The 19,191-nt window shown below is 49.8% G+C and overlaps 1 protein-coding gene across 1 annotated transcript; it reads left to right on the forward strand.

Moving 5' to 3' along the window:
• The first annotated feature begins 4,983 nt into the window (after positions 1 to 4,983).
• Lrrc15 (leucine rich repeat containing 15) lies at positions 4,984 to 6,750 on the forward strand. The gene has a single exon (XM_057766072.1). The coding sequence runs from the start codon at positions 4,993 to 4,995 to the stop codon at positions 6,748 to 6,750; it is 1,758 nt and encodes a 585-aa protein (XP_057622055.1). The 5' UTR covers positions 4,984 to 4,992.
• Positions 6,751 to 19,191: the final 12,441 nt, after the last annotated feature.

The raw sequence follows: 19,191 nt of genomic DNA on the forward strand, positions 1-19,191 counted from the left end.
GGTGAGCCATTCGTCCTTCTGTTTGTCTGCCCAGCTTTTCTGACTACATGGGTCCGACTGACGCCAGGTGTCCCTCCTCCCCAGGGGCTGGCCCAAATGATTGGGGACGCGCTCAGTGCCTGGAGGAGGAGGCTGTAATTAGGGCAGCTTTGAGGGCCTTTAACTGCCATTGTCATGGCTGCCAAGTAGCACTGGGCAGCGTGGGCTATTAGGGCCGACATGGGCTCCTTGAGGCCAAGGCCATGGCCTGCAGCACCTCCGAGAGTTTAAGGTCTAGCCCCAGGCCGGCTTTGAGTGCTGCATCTGCAGGAGTAGGGCACCTTCGTGGTGCTCTCTGCAGGGGGTCAGGAGCAGGCAGGTGGGAGAGGCGGGCTCCAGCTGTCACAACCACTGGAAAACTGGAAACAGCTGCAGGCAGCACTGGGTGGGCCCAGCAGATGGGGGAGGATTTATAAAAAGACATTGGGGATTCTTGAAATATTTGTTGTGCTGAGTGTGGTCCATGTTACACAGCAATGCCTGTTCCCACAGGGAATTATCTCTTTGGTTTTCCTCCTAGGCTACAAAGTGTTCACCAACTCCACCACCACCACCACCACAACCACCACCACCACCACCACCACCACCACCACCACCACTACCACCACACACACACACACACACACACACACACACACACACACACGGCCCCAGAGCTCAGAGTCTTCACGGGGCTGGCCTGATATCCCTGCCTAGCTGGGGGATTGGTCTTCAAGGGAGCTGCTTCCTACAAGAAAAGCAACAGGCAGGGCTTCTGGGTGATGGGCACATAATCACTCTCCATAATTACTTGGGCTATGACATCATCTTTGGAGCTGGGCAAAGGAATATTTATGAAAACTTAGTAGTTCACACTCAGCCAGGAGTGAGTCTTGCACACGTCTACCAAGGGGATGGACAGACACAAGCCCTGACTGCCCAGCCTCCTGGAAGATGGGTGGTTCTCACTTCCACTCTCTGGGACTCTGCCATAGAACCTGAAGTCTTAGCCATGGGCTGGGCATCTGCTGTCTTCTCCACGGACTGCTTGCTCGGGGTGGGGTAGGAATCTGTTTTTCATCTCAATCTAAAAGTGTGCAGCTATGCTTGAACACGGAGCTTGCTGCCTCGGTGAGACTGTGCACACTGAGTATGAACTGAACTCGGCTGTGCCACAACCCAGGCGTGCTGGTGTTGGTCTCTGGCAGTTCTTCACACTCTGGAAAGACTCGTGGATTCTCTGTCTGCTTCCGGCAATCTCTTCGCAGCTCCTTCAGTGGGTGTTTGGATGGTCTGTTCCTCTCACCAGCCTCTGGGTCATTGGTTCTCAAAAGTTACAGTGATGGAGTAGCAACGAAAATAATCTTATGGTTGGGGACACCATAATGTGAGGAACTGTATTAAAGGGTCGCAGCATTAGGAAGGTTGAGAACCCCTGATCTAGGAGTTCTTTAAGAAACCAGTTAGCCGGGCAGTGGTGGCACATACCTTTAATCCCAGCACTTGGGAGGCAGAGGCAGGTGTATCTCTGTGAGTTCGAGACCAGCCTGGTCTACAAGAGCTAGTTCCAGGACAGGCTCCAAAGCTACAGAGAAACCTTGTCTCGGAAAAAAACCAAAAAAAGGGAAACCAGTTTGTCATTGGCTTTGACGTTCAGAGTGGAACCAAGCACGGCATCATAAGAAGGGGCCTGACCCAGGGCTTTTGAGTAAGACCAACACCGCTTCCCCGCCACACTCCCTACTTCTCTCAAGACTGCTAGCTTTTCTTGCAGCATTGTTTTCTTGTTCTTGCCAACCCAAAACCTGACATTTTGGAGATGGAGCCATTTTCTTCCTGTGTGCTCTTTGTGTGTGTGTTTGTTAGGAGTAGGGTGAGAGGTGTGTCCTTGTGCCTTTGGGTACACACGTGGAGACCAGAGGTCAACTTCACGTGTCTTCCTCGATTGCACCCCATCTTAATTTTTGAGCTAAAGTCTTCCACTGAGCTTGGAGCTCCTCCATTCTGCTAGGCTGGCTGTCCAGCTGGAGAGCTCCCAGGATCCACTCACCCAGCACAGGATTGACAGAGCTCTCTGTGCCTTGGCTTTTTAATTAATTTTCTTAATGCTTTTTTTTTTTTTTTGACAAGGTCTCACTCCGTAGTCCAGGCTAGCCTCAGGCTTGCAGAAATCTTCCTGCCTCAGCCTCCTGAGTAGGAGCTTGAGTCACTATGCCTGGATCTGTGGGTCCTCTGTGTAAAAAGTTTTCTCTCTCTTTTTGGACCTGACTCGCCATTTAAATGTGGTCCACATCTTTACCTGCCTCCTGGACTGTTGCCACCAGACTCGAGTGGCCATGCTGTTCTTTTGTCTTCCCCCATAGTCATGAATACTTAGAAGCAAGTTCTTCATCAAAGTTCAGCAGGCCAGAGCTAGAAAGGACTGAGAATAAATGAAAAGTTGAGGGCTATGTGGGAGGGAGATAATAACAGGGTGTTTTGCAGCTGCTTTTTTGGTCGGGGGAATGAAAGGGTTGTAGGAAGTCTAGGCCAAGGTGGGGAGCTAGGCTCAGGACCCCATCATCCCAGGGCGCAGAGAGAAGCTACCGAGTACCCCGCCTTGCCCAGTGTGTGCCTTGACTGCCCACTGACATCCCTGCCTGTCATCAGTTTTGCCCCTTAGGAGGGGCACTGCTCGCCACTCAGAGTTCTCACCTGGAAGTCTGGGGACCGGAGCCTTAAGACTGGAGCCTCAGTTTCCCTGCTGCCTGCCTCCCTATAAAATCATGAGCGGTGGCAACTCCTGAGGCCTCAGGAGTTATAGGCTCCTTTGAACTGTGGGCAGAGATCATGGCCTCTCATGTCTACACAAAAAAATCCTTAGTCCCTTGACTAAGCCTGCCAGACTAGAGACACATGGAGGGCCTGCTGCCTTCAGGGGCCCATAAATGTGAACTATGGGTAAATTGGGAACAAGGGCGTGTGTGCATTAATACAGCCATGCATACACCCATCCAACCCACACAACAACCCCAAGGGAAAACAGAGGTTGTCTTCCCTACTTAGCAGATGAGGAAGCTGAAGTTTGAGGCCTGAGAACCTCAAACTTCAAGGCCAAGCAGTACCTCCAATACCCACGTAGGGAACTACGCCCTTGGCTCTGTATTTAGCATTGGCATAGGTGACTTCAAACCCCCGGCCCTCCATGTATTTGGCTACTGCGCCTAAGGAGACATCTGGACCCACTTATACCCTTCAACTTTAAGTGTGTCTTTGTTTTCAGGGACTTACTCCAGGCCACCCAGTGTTTTCCTGTGGGAACCAGACTCACACCAGGAGCCACACCCTAGGCATCAGCTGAGGCCCAGCCCCCTCTTCCAGACAGGCAGCCTGTGGTGCAGACAGTGGCTGCTTATCAGGAGATGGCTTGGATTAAATCTAAATGAGGCGCATGTGGACGGGCTGAGAAAGGGCCAGGGTGGTGTTGGTGGCGATGGGCCGGTAGGGAGGGTCAGGAGACAGGGCAGGAAGAGCTACTTGGGGTTAGTGTTTCCTCTTTCTGCTGGGTCTCACTGCCCCGTCCTGTGGCCCGAACATCCCAGGCTCAGACCCTATTGATAGACAGACTTATTTCCAATGCATTTCTGGTCCTTCCAACCAGGCCATGCTCTGCCAGCCACAAGCTGAGAGCTACAGAGGTCATATGGTACAGTTCCTCAGGGAACTGAAGAGGGGGCGGGGAGACTGTGAGAGCCACAGGTGGGGGAGGGCCTGTCATGGACTCACCACAGCTGCCGAAAACCTGTGCAAAATCAAGCCAGTCCGCATTCCAACATGGGTTTGGGGAGGGGCTTGTGATCCCCCACCCCTAGCCGAGGAGCTATTGAAAGTTGAGTTTTATTTAAGGGTGTGGCCCCTGGCAGGTAGAATGTGCTCGAGTGGCTGGCCCCACACCCATGTGTATATGGGCAGCACAAACTGGACTCCGTGGGTTATTTTTAAAAACAAATACTATCTACATTGACAGACGTGCCCTAAATACTCCTGTGGAGGTAGCAACACTCTCAATGCATTAAGATTTGAACAAAAAAACCTGTAACACAACCTGGAATGTTAAGCTGCTTAACAATTTTTCACGAACTCTACTTGAGTTGACTAATAATTTGATGGACAAAACTGAAAACAGGCTGTCCACGAGAGTTAGGTTTATCCACAAGTAATACTATGACACGGTCCTTAGCCTATCAGAGGAAGACACTTAAAATTTTCACATTATTCCAGAAACCCTAAGGCACAAGACAAGTGACTTCTTATGTTTTTAAAAAGCAACAAAGGAAATGTAAATTCTGCAAGGTTTTAATAAATTTAACACTATTATACAAAAAAAATAAAAAAAAATAAAGAGGACATGAATTGGGATGAGGTGAGTAGAGAGGTGGGGAGTGGATCTAGGCGGAATTAGGAGAAGCGAAGGGGGCGGGGATAAGATTGGAATACAACGTATGTATGCACAAAATTCTCAAAGACCCAATTAGCAATATAATATAGATTTAAAGATACAGTTTCTGTCTTAGCAAGCCGCAGGATTGTATGATAACACCTTTAAAAAGCTTGTGACTAGGGAAAGAGACAGATAACTGCAGCCTAAGTTTAGCTGGCTGTGACATGGCAGTGGCAGGGTTATTACCTGCACAAGGGGCACAAGGGGGTGACTAATACCCACTGATGAGATCTAGAAAACTTTTTAATAATGGCTGGACTTGAACTTGACCCAGAAGCAGAAGGAAGGCTTGAGTGAGAGCACGAGGAGCTTTTGGGTGAGGCGATTGCTCGGGCAAGAATGCAGACATCGGAAGGCCAGGGCTCTCTGGCCAAAGCAGAGAGAATTTCGAGTTCCACGTATGAGGGTGGGACTGGAAGCCATGATTAAAACTGAAGGCTGGCGGTCAGCGAGGTGACCGTGACTCACACAGCTTCTCTCTCCCCACACAGGCCATGTCACTGAAATATTATCTCCTCTTGCTGGTGGGCTTCCAAGCCTGGGCTGTAGGCTTGGCCTACTATGGCTGCCCTAGCGAGTGTACCTGTTCCCGGGCCTCCCAGGTAGAGTGTACAGGGGCACGGATTGTGGCAGTGCCTACCCCTCTGCCCTGGAATGCTATGAGCCTGCAGATCCTCAACACGCACATCACCGAGATCCCGGAGACCCCGTTCCTCAATGTCTCAGCCCTCATCGCCCTGAGGATGGAGAAGAACGAACTGTCCAACATCATGCCAGGCGCCTTCCGCAACCTGGGCTCGCTGCGCTACCTCAGCCTGGCCAACAACAAAATACACATGCTGCCTCCTGGTCTCTTCCAGGGCCTGGACAATCTGGAATCCCTCCTTCTGTCCAATAACCAACTGGTTCAGATCCAGCCAGCCCAGTTCTCCCAGTTTAGTAATCTTAAGGAACTCCAGTTGCACGGCAACAATCTGGAATACATCCCCGAAGGTACCTTTGACCACCTGGTGGGCCTCACCAAGCTCAACCTGGGCAAGAACGGCTTCACCCACCTGCCACCTAGGGTTTTCCAGAACCTTGGCAACCTCCAGGTGCTCCGGCTGTATGAGAACAGGCTTTCGGACATCCCCATGGGCACTTTTGATGCTCTTGGCAACCTCCAGGAGCTGGCCCTCCAGGAGAACCAGATTGGCACCCTGTCCCCTGGCCTGTTCCACAATAACCGCAACCTCCAGAAACTGTATCTGTCCAACAACCGCATCTCTCAGCTGCCGCCCGGCATCTTCATGCAGCTGCCCCAGCTGAACAGGCTCACGCTCTTCGGCAATTCCCTGAAGGAGCTCTCCCCGGGAATCTTTGGGCCTATGCCCAACCTGCGGGAGCTTTGGCTCTACAACAACCACATCTCCTCCCTTCCCGACAACACCTTCATCAACCTGCCCCAGTTGCAAGTGCTGATTCTTAGTCACAATCAGCTCAACTCCATCTCCCCAGGAGCCTTCAACGGCTTGACGAACCTGCGAGAACTGTCCCTCCATACCAATGCTCTACAGGACCTGGATGGAAATGTCTTCCGAGCCCTGTCCAACCTGCAGAATATCTCCCTCCAAAATAACCGCCTTCGACAGCTCCCGGGCAGCATCTTCGCCAACGTCAACGGCCTCACGACCATCCAGCTGCAGAACAACAATCTAGAGAACTTACCCTTGGGCATCTTTGATCACTTGGTGAACCTGTGTGACCTTCGTCTCTATGACAACCCCTGGAGGTGTGACTCAGATATCCTCCCACTTCATAACTGGCTCCTTCTCAACAGAGCCCGGTTGGGGACAGACACTCTTCCAGTGTGTTCCAGCCCAGCCAATGTCCGAGGCCAGTCTCTTGTCATCATCAATATCATCCCTGGGCCCAGTGCCCAGGTTCCTGATGTATCTAGCTACCCAGAAGTGCCACGCTATGTAGACCCCAATCTGCCAGACTCACCCAGCTATCCCGACACCACATCCATTTCCTCTACCACAGAGATCACCACTGCTGTGGAAGACTACACAGATCTAACCACTGTCGAAGTCTCTGATGACCGCAATACATGGGGCATGACTGACGCCCAGACGGGGCTGGCTATTGCTGCCATTGTGATCGGCATCATTGCTTTGGCCTGTTCCCTAGCTGCTTGCATCTGCTGCTGTTGCTGTAAGAAGAGGAGCCAGGCGGTCCTGATGCAGATGAAGGCTCCCAATGAGTGTTAGGGAAGCAGGCTAAAGCAGGGCTGGGGAACAATGACACCAGAGGACCAAAGCATGCGATCATTCAGCTTCCAAACCTGGGTCCACACAGTCAAGCTTGGAATGCCCAGGGGAAAACGCCCCTGTCTTGTCCTGAGCCCCTGAGTCTTCTATAGAGAAGCAGGCATTTCAGGACCTTTTACTCCCAGAGAAATCGAATTGGTCATTAAACAAACAAACAAATAACCCCAGAGGCATCCTTCAGAGGGACCCTCTGTCAAATCCTCACTGCTGCACCCAGTCCCTCTCAGCCTCTGTAGACTTAATGATGACAACGCCTGCTCACGTTATAAGATAGTTAGTTCTCTGCCGGGACAACCCATGCCTCAAAGTATTATATAAGTTGATTTTTTTTTTCTTGCTTCTCTTTTTGTGCCATGGCTTGACTCTGTTCCCTCAAGTGAGAGGTTACCCTTTGTTTTTTTGCTGCCAAAGGCAGACTTAAGTTCTCTCCGTGAGAAGGTTTGGATCTTTTAGCTCACTGCACTGGCTTGGAGCACGCTCTGCAAGTCAGAAAGACACCTCTGCTGTCGGTTCCCTAGGGCAGAGCTGTCATCAGCATCTGTTGCAACACGTTCAGCCCTTTAGAGAAGGATGTTTAAAGCCACTAGCTTTCCTCCGAAGATCTTATCCCTTTATGGTATAAAATCACGCAGTCACTAAGTTCTCAAAACATGGAAGTCAGCTCATTAACAATGGCTAAAGGACACAACCTGCCCAGGGCCCTTGTACTCAGCCCTTTGCTTTCCCTTTCTGATTGTGTATTGAAGGATCATGTTCACACAAAAAGCAGGAGTGATAGCGTACAGCCTGATGAATTCTACCAATCTCAATAGATATCTGTGTGATCAGCGTGATACCAAGAAATGACATCACAGTGTCTCCACTCCAAGCTTGTTCTGAAGGACTTCTGGAGATGCTGTGGACTTCCTAGCTTTCCATGGGCTAGGGAGGGATCCTCCCCAGCCTCTCCTACCCCTCCGTGGGCAGCTTTTGCAAAAGTCTAGCTGTTGGGAGTGAGAAAGAGAGAGGAGGTACAGTCAGGACAAGAGGCAACTGAGCTGGCCAGACCAGAAGCATCTGAACTACAGTAGCCTGTGGAAGCACACTTCTTCCCTGCCAACAAGCCCTGTTCTGTTCATCCACATCCCCTCAACCTGTCCTTGTATGGGTATTTATATGCCCATATCTGTTTCTAATTTTTGTTCTCCATTTGGGGGAAGCAAAATAGCTCAGAGATGAGATCTTCCAATTGAATAACCAAGTATAATGGAAACCAGGAATTGTGGTCAAATTCTTCATCAACACTAGTCAGCTGGTAGCCAGACTCCAGGGTTTTCAGAGGCAGCAGATACCAGGGCAGGCTGGAAGTTCACGTGAGGGCGTGGGCTCACTTTGCTCTGGGTTCTGGTCATGAGCTGAATGGTTTAGTTCAGAGTTTTCGCTTTGAGTGACCGTCACAATTCATCTGCCTTGACTGTGTTTCCTGCTACACATGTGTCTATTTCCACAGTTACAGTCAAGGTGACCTAGCTGTCTTAGGACAACTGATACACCTGTGCAGAAGCAAAAACAACCAAACACAGTGGGGGCACACCTTGAATCCCAGCACTGGAAGGCAGCGGCAGGTAGACCTCTGAGTTCGAGGCCAGCCTGGTCTACAGAATGAGTTCCAGGACAGCCAGGACTATGTATAAAACAAAACAGTGAAACAGAGAATGTCAGGTTTTCCTATCCATGAGGGAAGGATTCCAGCTGACCACAGGGCTCAGGAAATGATTCTCCAACCTGCAATGGTGCTTACAGGGCAAACAAGAAATCTCTCTGAGTCTTGGCAACAGAGAGCCTCCCCTCCGGTTCCCTAACAGAATAGTCCAGAAAGAATGCTTATGAGAATCAGCACACTCTGCCCCGGGGAATCTGATGTCAGTCAAAAGATATCATCTCCTCAAGGCAAACCCTGGTTCACATGGACCAAGGCTGTCCCTAACCCCAGAGAGAGTGTGAGTGTGCTTCTGCTGACTGGCCTGTTGGTGGGTCCTGAGCTGAAGAGAGGAAGCTGGGCCTGCTCTATTGCTGTGCTGCGTTCTCCAGAACCATCTGATGATCCTTGTGAGCTACATCCAGCCTCAGGGAGCTAGGGCTGGAGAAAGTTGGAATCTGCGGTTTCCAGGGTCCCCTGCCAGTTATAACCTGGAGCCAGTGACCACCTCTGGCATTGCCCACGGCAGTGATAGACCTTGCTGGCCCAAAGGCTGGCCTGGGAGCAGCTGTCTCTCATGGCCTGCCTAGGAGCTCGCAGACAGTGAGCTAAGCTCATAGGTGCTGGTGACATGGGAGCCTTTTCCCTTCTCCCCACTACGGTGTCCAGATGGTGTCATCGGACCTGTTCCTTATCCATGGGCCTTTCGAATTCTCCACATCTTCCAGTCAGAGAGGGAGATGCTGGAAACACTGTGTGGGGGGTTCTTTCCCGTAGGGTAATGCATTTGCTCAATTCTTGGAGTTGGAATGAGCTCTGTAGGCCCTAGAAGTCTGTGATACAGCGCAGAGTTCAGCCCTCTTACCCTCTCTTTTCACTGGTGTCTGGACTACCACGGCCAGCATTTATGTGGAGCAGGGAGGGGAGTGGATGCTGGAAGAAGTTAATGAAGGCCAACTAGAGTCACCATGTTAACAGATGCTGGGGGCCTGGGTGCATCTCTTTCTCACCTTCTTGACTCCTTGTGAGTTTAGTCCTACCACTATCCTCCTGTGTTGGAGCCTTTTCTGCACAGTGCCCAGTCTCCCATCTCTGTACAAAGTCTCCTGGGCTGTCTAGGGCTTCCATCACGAGACCAGAGGAAACAGGCTGTACACATACATCTGGGTTCTCAGAGCTTCTCACTGGCAGCCACACAGTTCCCACGGGCATCCAAATGGAACTCTGGAATCCGCTTCCAGCCTCGGGAAGGTTATGGAGGGCAGGCTCGTCACCGGAGTCAGGAAGCAGGCCTTGCATGTGTTCTAAACTTAGCTACAAGCTACTCCAAGGTTCAGGCCCAGACCCCACAGTCAGAACCAGATCTGGCCATTGAATGATGGTGATCTCAGGAAGGAAGCCACCAGTGTGGTACAAACAGAGAGGGCAGCAGGAAGCTCCAGGGTGAAACACCACCCCATCCCAGGACCCTAAGGAGAGAGTGAACTTGCCTCCCATTGCCTTTGCTCTGCGATGTAGAACAATCACACTTGCCTTACTAGACAATCCTTGCAAAGAGTCCCAGCTGCTTGGCAGAGCATTTAGAGCTTTCTAGACCCCTGGTGTTTTATAGAATGTGAGCCCTAGTGGGCAGGGTTGGGGGTCAGTCCTTCGCTAGATGCTGCTTGTGGTAGATTTGGTACAGAATCAACAATAAACATATACGCGGGACAAGTGTGTTCTCTGTGGACATTTTGGTGAGGGGTCTCACATCTGGGGATGCTGCCCTTGTTGCCATTATAAAACTGACCTGGATGGGTTGATTCTTCACAAAAATTTGATTCCGGGTGGTGAGAAGGCCTTTGGGGGAAAGTATGGGGGCTGAACAGCAATAGCAAACATGTCCCTAGGCCACCGTGGCTAGGGGACCTTTAAGAGAAAGTTTGACCCGTTTGACAGATGAAAAAAGTGAACTCAATACAATGAATTTCCCAGAGACACCTTGTGAACTATTGGCTGGCTGCCCTCCCCTAATTACCCAGAGTCCCCTGGGACAGGTTTCTGGAATTCCACATAATGGGGAGAGGGGCCAAATCTGCTGCATACACATACGTACACATGTCTGCGGTCTGGACACATGGACACACAGACACATAGACCACACACACACACACACACAGATACACACACAAACACAGAGATACATAAACAGACACACATAACACAGATACACAGACACAGATACACACAGACACACGTAGACACACATAGACATATAGATCACACAGGGACACACAGACACAGAGACATATATATACACACACATAGGTACACACACACACTTCCCTAGTGCCTCCCGTGGGAGAGAACAAAGATTTGCAGAGACCAAATCACTTGTCTTATGATTAGTTCCTTGCAAAGTCAGAATTCAAACTCTGTTCTGGCGCTAGATTCCTCTTGTGTGCTCCGACACGCAGACAAGTGAGACAAGCTGTGTTTCTAGAGGAGCCAAGGCCCGGGGTGGGGGGGGGTGCGGGGAGGGGAACAGGATAGGACAGCTGTCTGCCAGCTTGGGTGTGAACCTCCCAAGATTTGCAGGTTGCATGCCCTGCCATTCCTCAAAGCAAACATTCTGCCTCCACGAGGTTGGACACCATCCAGGGTGAGCCTGGGTACACCAGGTTTGTTATCGGAGGCTGCTTGCTCGTTCCCGGCTGTCCAGACTAGAAATAACCACACAGAATCTGTATTAATTAAATCCCTGCTTGGCCTATTAGCTCTAGCTTCTTTCTAGCTAGCTCTTACACCTCAAATTAGCCCATTTCTATTATTTTATATTTTACCACGAGGCTGGTGGTTTACTGGTAAGGTTCCTGGGCGTCTGTCTCCTTGGTGGCCAGCTAAATGGTGTCTCCCTGACTCTGCCTACTCTCTCTACATCTCTGTTCGGATATTCCACCTGGCTTAACAGAGTAAAGCAGCTTTTTTATTAACCAATGGTATTCACAGAATACAGAGGGTAACCCCACATCATAAGTTCACTGCTTGTCTGCCTCTTAAAGACTCCTGTCAGCTGGGTGGTGGTAGTGCAGGCCTTTAATCCCCTCGGGAGTCAGAGGCAAGTGGATCTCTGTGAGTTCGAGGTCAGCCTGGTCTACAACACGAGTTTCAGTACAGCTAGGGCTACAACAGAGAAACCCTGCCTCAAAGCACAAACAAACAAACAGACTCCTGTCTTCTTCTGTACTGAAAGGAAGTGCTTCCTACTGGTTGGTCAGAACTTTGCACTGTGGGATGTCATCTGTTCATATGCAAAAGAAGCAATAAGTCACAGCAGTTTCTTAACAATGAGCAACAGTTAAAAAGCTTCAGATTACACTGGGTGATAGACTCCCAGCACTGAGGCATTATATTGCTTCTCTTGGTCACTCCTTCATGCTATACCTCATGGACACTCATGTATAATTGCATTCGTATGCACATATGACACACCCCTCACCCGATCATACCCACCACACAGTCACTTTCATTTTTATTATACATGGTACATCCAAGTGCATGCACGCACATACTACTCAACCTCCACACTCACTACATTCCCCTCCACTCACACTCACATGTTCACTTCACATACACACCCTAACTCACACCCTCACATGCTCACTTCAAGCCCATATACCCATCCACTCATGTTCTCATAGCCTACATCACACACACACACACACACACACTATATATATATATATATATGTATGTATGTATGTATGTATGTATTATCTATCTATCGTGTCTGTGTCTCTGTGTGTGTTTAAGAAGAGAGCAGTACGTTTTTAGGCTTTCTCTTAGTGGCAGTGCTGAGTGCTGAGCAGGTGGCCTCTTAGCCTCTTAGCCCCCACCTCTGAAATGAAATGCCCCTCATCTCAGTGCAATGCAGCCTAGAGGGACTTTTTGTTTTTGTTTTTGAGACAGGTTTTCTCTGTGTAGCCCTGGCTGTCCTGGAACTCACTTTGTAGACCAAGCTGGCCTCAAACTCACAATCAGCCTGCCTCTGCCTCCTAAATGCTGGGATTAAAGGTGTGCGCCACCACAGCCCAGCTTCTGGAGGCGCCTTTTAAGGTACAGTGCATTTTAGGGTCATAGAGCTGCCAAATCTATATATAGTCTCACTGGGATTTTAGCCCTATCGGGCATCTGTCTACAGGAACCATTCAGGGTCATTTTGTAATCTTCAGAGGCCTTGCCCAAGTGACCTTGGTGTCATTCCGGGAACGGTCAATCCACACGAGGGGGAGGAACCCTTCCCAGGACTTTGGTCAACATCGAGGCTGGATTCAGCCGAGCACAGGGCACATGAAATACTGCTCTGCTTCTGAGATAGACACCGGGCCTCTGCCCCCAACTGCCCGGCCCCTCATGGTAGGTTTCCTGCCTCCCTCCTGGGTCTGTGGGGATGTGGGGACATCTGCAAAGGGACTTGCTGATCTTACTGAAGGCCACAGTAGCTGAGTCCCCTGGGAGAAGAAGCCCCTTAGTGAATAGCTAGCCTTAGCTGGGAGGGGGCAGGTGAGGTGTGCCAGGGAGATTCTAACGGGGGACGATGGCCAATCCTGGCTCTTGGGGAACTGGCTGTGAATGGGGGCGGGGGGCGGCAGCATGGTCATAGGTTCATGGTCCACCCTGGTTGGTGTCCGTTGTCTGGAATAGTTAATGCTGTCCCCTTTTCATCCCACATCAGGCTTAGATGATGACATTCACAGTCACTCCAGACTAAACGGAATGTTTGTCATTTGCCAGTCACTATCCAGCGCTTCAGATGTACTGTCTGCTAGGGGGCTAACTTCAACCTCAAGGGCTAGAAGTCTAATGAGGAAATTAAGGCTTTGATAGATGGGGAGGAGAACCTTTGGAGTCTACACAGCTGATAAGTACAGTGTCTGAATTTGAACACAGACCTGGCTAGGCTGACAGAGCCTGAGTGCTTGTTGACTTCATTAGGCAGATGAGGGAGTGGCCACAGAGAGCCACACTTATTCCATTCCTTCAGCCTAGTGACATTCCTGTGCCCAGTTCAGACCCAGGTGCTGGGATGCAGAGCTGGGAGTGAAAATACTTCAGGACCCTGACCCCTGGGGGTCATCCAGCACTCAGCGAATGACAGCAGTGACATGCCAGGTGAAGAAGGGGCAGTCTGGGAAGGCTCTCTGGGGACGACTGGCCTGGAAGGGTAGGGAGGACAGAAGCAGGCAGTGATAAGGAACAGTGGTAGGCACAGGTAATTTGCAGCATTACTCAGGGGCTGGAGGTGTGGCCGAGTGGGAAAGTGACATGCCCAGCCCACGCCTTCTTACGTCAAAGTGCCAGCTCCCCCACAAAACCAATGCAGCAAAGAGCCCAGCTACCCTGATCCTTTGCGGTGCCAGAACTGAGGGCTAGAGACCAGCAAGTTCTACTGTAGGGTGCTGGAGTTGGCATTGTGTGAGGGGCCAAGCCTCACACCTTCCAGAGGATCCTGGGATCTGTGCCTAGTGTTTCACAAGGTTACCTCCATTTTATAAAGCAGTTTTTTTGTTCCTCACTTTAAAGCCGATGCGTTTACTATTTTTTTTTTTTTTTGATTTTTTGAGACAGGGTTTCTCTGTAGCTTTGGTGCCCGTCCCGGAACTAGCTCTTGTAGACCAGGTTGGCCTCGAACTCCCAGAGATCCGCCTGCCTCTGCCTCCCGAGTGCTGGGATTAAAGGCGTGCGCCACCACCGCCCGGCACGTTTACTATTTTAAAATATTTAGAAATACGTTCATAATTGCAAGCACAGCCAATGTATATTTATTAAGGAAAAAGAAGAAAGAACTGCCAGGAGTGAGAGAGGATCCAAGGAAGAGATGTCCTAGGGCACTTTAATAGAAAATCTTTTATGTATTCTTTGTCAGTTTCATACATGTAAACAATGTATCTTGGTCATATCTGTCCCCAAGATTCCTCATTCCCCCAAGGTATCTCCCACACATCCGCGGCCCACCTTCATGTCCTTGGCATTTTTATTTTTTAAATAACCCACTGAGTCCGGTCAATATGCCTGCTGGAGCATTGGCTAATCCTGTTGGCTTGACCTGGTGCAGTCTTCTGACGGTAACAGTGGTTGCAGTGGGTTCATGAGGGCGACATCCATGTCATGGCTGTATTTCGTGTCACTTCTCCCCATCTGTGCACTCTTAAGTTCTTACATCCCTCTTTGAGATGTCCCTTCAGCTTTGTGGGGGTATTGATAGAGATGTCCCTTCAGCTTTGTGGGGGTATTGATAGAGATGTCCCATTTATGACTGAGCACTCAGCAATCACTCATCATTTGCACTGTGGCCAGTTCTGAGTCTCTGCTTCAGCTGCTGACCCCTGACCCCTGCAGAGAGAAGCATTTTCTGGTCAAGGTTGAGGGAAACATTAAACATGTGGTGTGTGTGTGTGTGTGTGTGTGTGTGTGTGTGTGTGAGAGAGAGAGAGAGAGAGAGAGAGAGAGAGAGAGAGAGAGAACAGTCTTTTTCAGAACTGATTAGATTTTATTGATTTCACAAACGACACAAGCAGGGTGGAGAATAACAGAAACTTGCTTGTATTTCTCTAAAGTTAGTTATCAGCTTAAGCGCCTATAGCCCAAACTCTCTACCCATTACACAAAAGAATATTGATACGAAACATTAGAATTGCAAAAACTCTTTAATTTCTTGTCTTGGGCCTAAGTGCAGGCAGCATTGCGTGGTCTTAAATGTTGGCTGCATCTAGATTCACCTGGAAAATCGTTTAGAGAGCCTGGATGTCAACAGGTGGAACTGGGGTTGTCTTTTTAATTGTCTTCAAGACAGGCATTCAGGCTTTTTTAATTTTATAAACCTTATTATGAAAATTGCAAATAAATAAAAAACATCAAATATCAAACTTTACCAGACCCAAAGTCTATACAACTCAATTATGTCTGCGCATGTCTATGTACACGAGTGTAATTACCTGTGGAGGCCAGAGAGGGCGTCGGATTCCCTAGAGCTGGAGTTACTGACACGGGTGCTAGAAACTGAACTTGGCCAGAGGAAGAGAGGTCCTCTGCAAGAGCTGTACATGCTCTTAACCACTGAACCATCTTTCCAGCCCGATTGCTTTTATTTCTTAAAAAATAAAAAAAAAAAAGATTTTTTTCACTGTGCCTGTGTGTACGTGCATGCGTGCATGTGTGTGTGTGAGTATGTGCATGCATGGTGTGCATGTGTGTATGTGTGTGCGTGCACACATGAGCATATGCGTGCATGTGTATGTATGTGTCTGTGTGTATATGTGTGTGTGTATTTGTGTGCGTGTGGGCATGTGCGTATCAGTATGTGTGTGTGTTTGTGTGTGTATGCAGGAGCCTGAAGATTTCAGCGGGGTCTGAAATCTGGAACTGAAATCACAGGCAGTTGTGAGCCACCCCACGAGGGTGTTGAAAATAAACGCAGGTCCTCTGCAAGAGCAGTATGCCTTAGTAGCTGAGCCATCTCTCCAGCTTCATGGCTTCTATTTTTTGATAGTTTGTTGCTTGTGGTCTCCTTTATTACACTAGCAGTAATAATGTTGCACTTTAAGTGTAATTATTGTCATTGTCACCATGGTCTGGATTAACCAATTCAGAGGTGGGACCTCAGAGTTCTCTCTACTGCCTGGGGTTCAAGTGGACCTGGGGGGGGGAGGGGGGTCAGAGAGGGGCTGTGCAAGTCCTAACCTACCTGCCGGAGGCCCTCAGCCCTTAGATTTGTTTGCGGGGTAGAGAAGAAAGGCAGTCAGGTGTGGGAAGCAGCCAGGGGTACAGACGAGCCCAGAGCGGTTTGAGAAGATGAAGGCTGTTTGCACCCAGTCGGCCTAAACAATCAGACAAACTCCATACTTCAGAATAGAGGAAAGGCCGGATGCCCTTCCTTGACCTTCTGAAGTATGGGGCATGGTCGTGGCCATTCGCTGGTCTTCCTAGATGCAAAGAAGGCACCTTCCACAGCTGTGACCTCTGGTGCAGACCTCCACTGTCTCTGGAGGTGGGAGTGTCCCGTGACTTGTTCTCTTGAGAGAGGGCTAAGAAGGGGACCCAAGCAAAGGCTCTGAGAGTCTGTGTCTTTCTTGTCACTGAGAAGGGAAGTCTTAGGAACGGGGCTGTGGGAAGGCTTGCTCTGCTCCATGGAGAAGGAAAGTCTTAGGAACGGGGCTGTGGGAGGGCTCGCTCTGCTCCATGGTGGTGCAATCCCATGAGCTCATCAGGTTTTCCACAGCAAACCTCTGATGACATCTTACCAGAGCCGAGCCTTGCTGAACTCAGGAGAACTGTAGCCAGTTTCAGGCTGAATCACTCACAACATGCCCACTCTGGGCTTGGGATTTTCTGTAAATTCTCTCATTTTATCCTCATGAGAACCCCACATAGGAATCAGAGCTGTGCTCACTGCTTTAATCATGAAGAAAGCGAAGCACAGAGAGGTTGTACAATTTGACTAAAGTACACAGCTAATCAGGATCAGACCCATACTGTCTAGCTACAGGGTGCTAGCTCTTGGTTACTCTGGAATGGAAACGAGCATAGGGTTAGGAATGGATCATTTCTTCTCTGTCTTCCCATCCCATCCCTGTAGAATGAGACAAGGGGAGTCTTTTCCTAAACCCGAGAGGGCAGTGTTCTGGCCCCTCTCCTAAGGACACTCCCAAAGATGGAGAAGTTGACAAAGCCAAGGGCGCAGGTCCATCTGTATAGCTATTTTAAGCCATGCCTCGATTACCCAGATGTGTGATAGCGTGGATAGCTTCCCAGAGCCTCTTTCCTAGACTGCCACAGAAGCCCATGCCCTTAGCCCATGGAACACTGAAGACAGCTGTAAGTAGCGAGTCTACTCAGCCCTTCAAGAAGCAAATGAAAAGAGATGTGGGCAGACAGAGGGTGGGAAAACTTTGGACCTGTAACTGTGAGGAGCGAGCCTGTTTTCCCTACCCATTCCCTGTCTGATAGAAAAGCCGTGTAGGCTCAGTGAAGACCCTCAGAACACAGATGTGGTTCCAATGTCGGAGTCACTTGCTGTGGGAGTCCTCGTTGCCCTGTGCTGGGCTTCTCCAGGCTTCTCTAAGGAGCAAGTTGCATGTCTGAGAACTTTGAGAGTGGGGAAAACAGCCCCTCAGTCCTCCTCCTGGACCCATGTCCCCACAGGCTCACAGAGGCTAGACACTTCCCCAACACCTGGGTGGATCTGCTGCACCCGGATTCTGTGCCACCAGACCAAGGGTCATAGTTTCCTTCAATGTCTGGATTCTTTTTCTTGTTTTTTCTGGATTTTTTTTCTGAGACAGGGTTTCTCTGTGGCTTTGGAGCCTATCCTGGAACTAGCTCTTGTAGACCAGGCTGACCTCGAACTCACAGAGATCTGCCTGCCTCTGCCTCCCGAGTGCTGGGATTAAAGGGGTGCGCCACCACCGCCCTGCTTTCTTTCTTTTCTTTACTTTCCTTTTTTTCTTCTGGTTTTTTGAGACAGGGTTTTTCTTGTAACTTTGGAGCCTGTCCTGCAATTTGCTTGAAGACCAGGTTGGCCGCAAACTCACCTGTCTTTGAGTCCTGAGTGCTGGGATTAAGGGTGTGCGCTGCCACGGCCCAGCTAATGTCTGGATTCTTGACAGTTGCCTTTCTTGGAAGTCTCTCAAGTCCTTTCTTTCGAAGGACAGTGTATGGATTAGGCCCCAGGCTAAAGGGGTGAGAGGAAGACTGGGTCAACCTTGTGGCTCAATGGGAGACACTGTCCTCAGGTGGCCCTGGCTGTCTTTTTGTGGTACTTCTAAGCATGACTCCGTGTTTCCTTGCTGCAAGGCCAGGAGGCCTGTGGTCTGCGGAGGGACCCTGGCTTGTACCACTGTCTTCATTGCTGTTCTATTGTTGCATAGAGACATACCAAACAAGGCAACTTCTAGAAGGGAACATTTGGTTCGGAACTTGCTTACAGTTTCAGAGGGTGAGTCTGTGATCACAGGTCAAGAAGCATGGCAGCTGGCAGTCTGGCCTGGTGCTGGAGCAGTAACTGAGAGCTCACATTTGCTCCACGAGCAGCAGACAGAAAGAGAAACTGGCCTTGGTGTGGGCACCACTGACACACCTCCTCCAACAAGGCCACACCTCCTAATCCTCCCTAAACAGTCTATCAGCTGGGAAGCAAACATTCAAATATATGAGCCCATGGGGGGTCATTCTCATGTGAACTTCCACAGTTACTATCCCTGTGAAAAGGCCTTCGGGACCCTTACATCCCTGAGTTGTATAGATTTTTATTCTGAGGGACCTTTTTCTGGAAACTTCCTTTGAGAACCTTTAGTCAGGAAGGGTAATGGGCAACTGGACCCCCTTCGGCACGTTAGCAGCAAGAACTACACGTCTCTTATTCTCATGAGCTCTCTAGGCCACATTCCTAGCCCGCTGATGGCGAGGGTCTGCAGGGTAGGGAAGGGTGGCTGCTCCCCCAAGCTGTTTCTCCAGCTTGTGGAGCTCCACCCAAGGAACCCGATGGAGTCTGTAGGCGCCACTCCTGACTGCCAGCAGAGGGCAGCAGAGAAACAACCAGAGTATTTTCTTGCTTCTTTGATTTTTATTTTTTAGTTTTTTTTTTTTTTTTTTTTGGTTTTTTTTTCGAGATAGGGTTTCTCTGTGGCTTTGGAGCCTGTCCTGGAACTAGCTCAGTAGACCAGGCT

This window comes from Chionomys nivalis, chromosome 3, assembly GCF_950005125.1.
Source record: "Chionomys nivalis chromosome 3, mChiNiv1.1, whole genome shotgun sequence".
Taxonomy (NCBI): domain Eukaryota; kingdom Metazoa; phylum Chordata; class Mammalia; order Rodentia; family Cricetidae; genus Chionomys; species Chionomys nivalis.

Bases quoted from the DNA above. Each gene is read 5' to 3' on its own strand.
- Lrrc15 (XM_057766072.1), top strand. From the start codon at position 4,993: ATGTCACTGAAATATTATCTCCTCTTGCTGGTGGGCTTCCAAGCCTGG.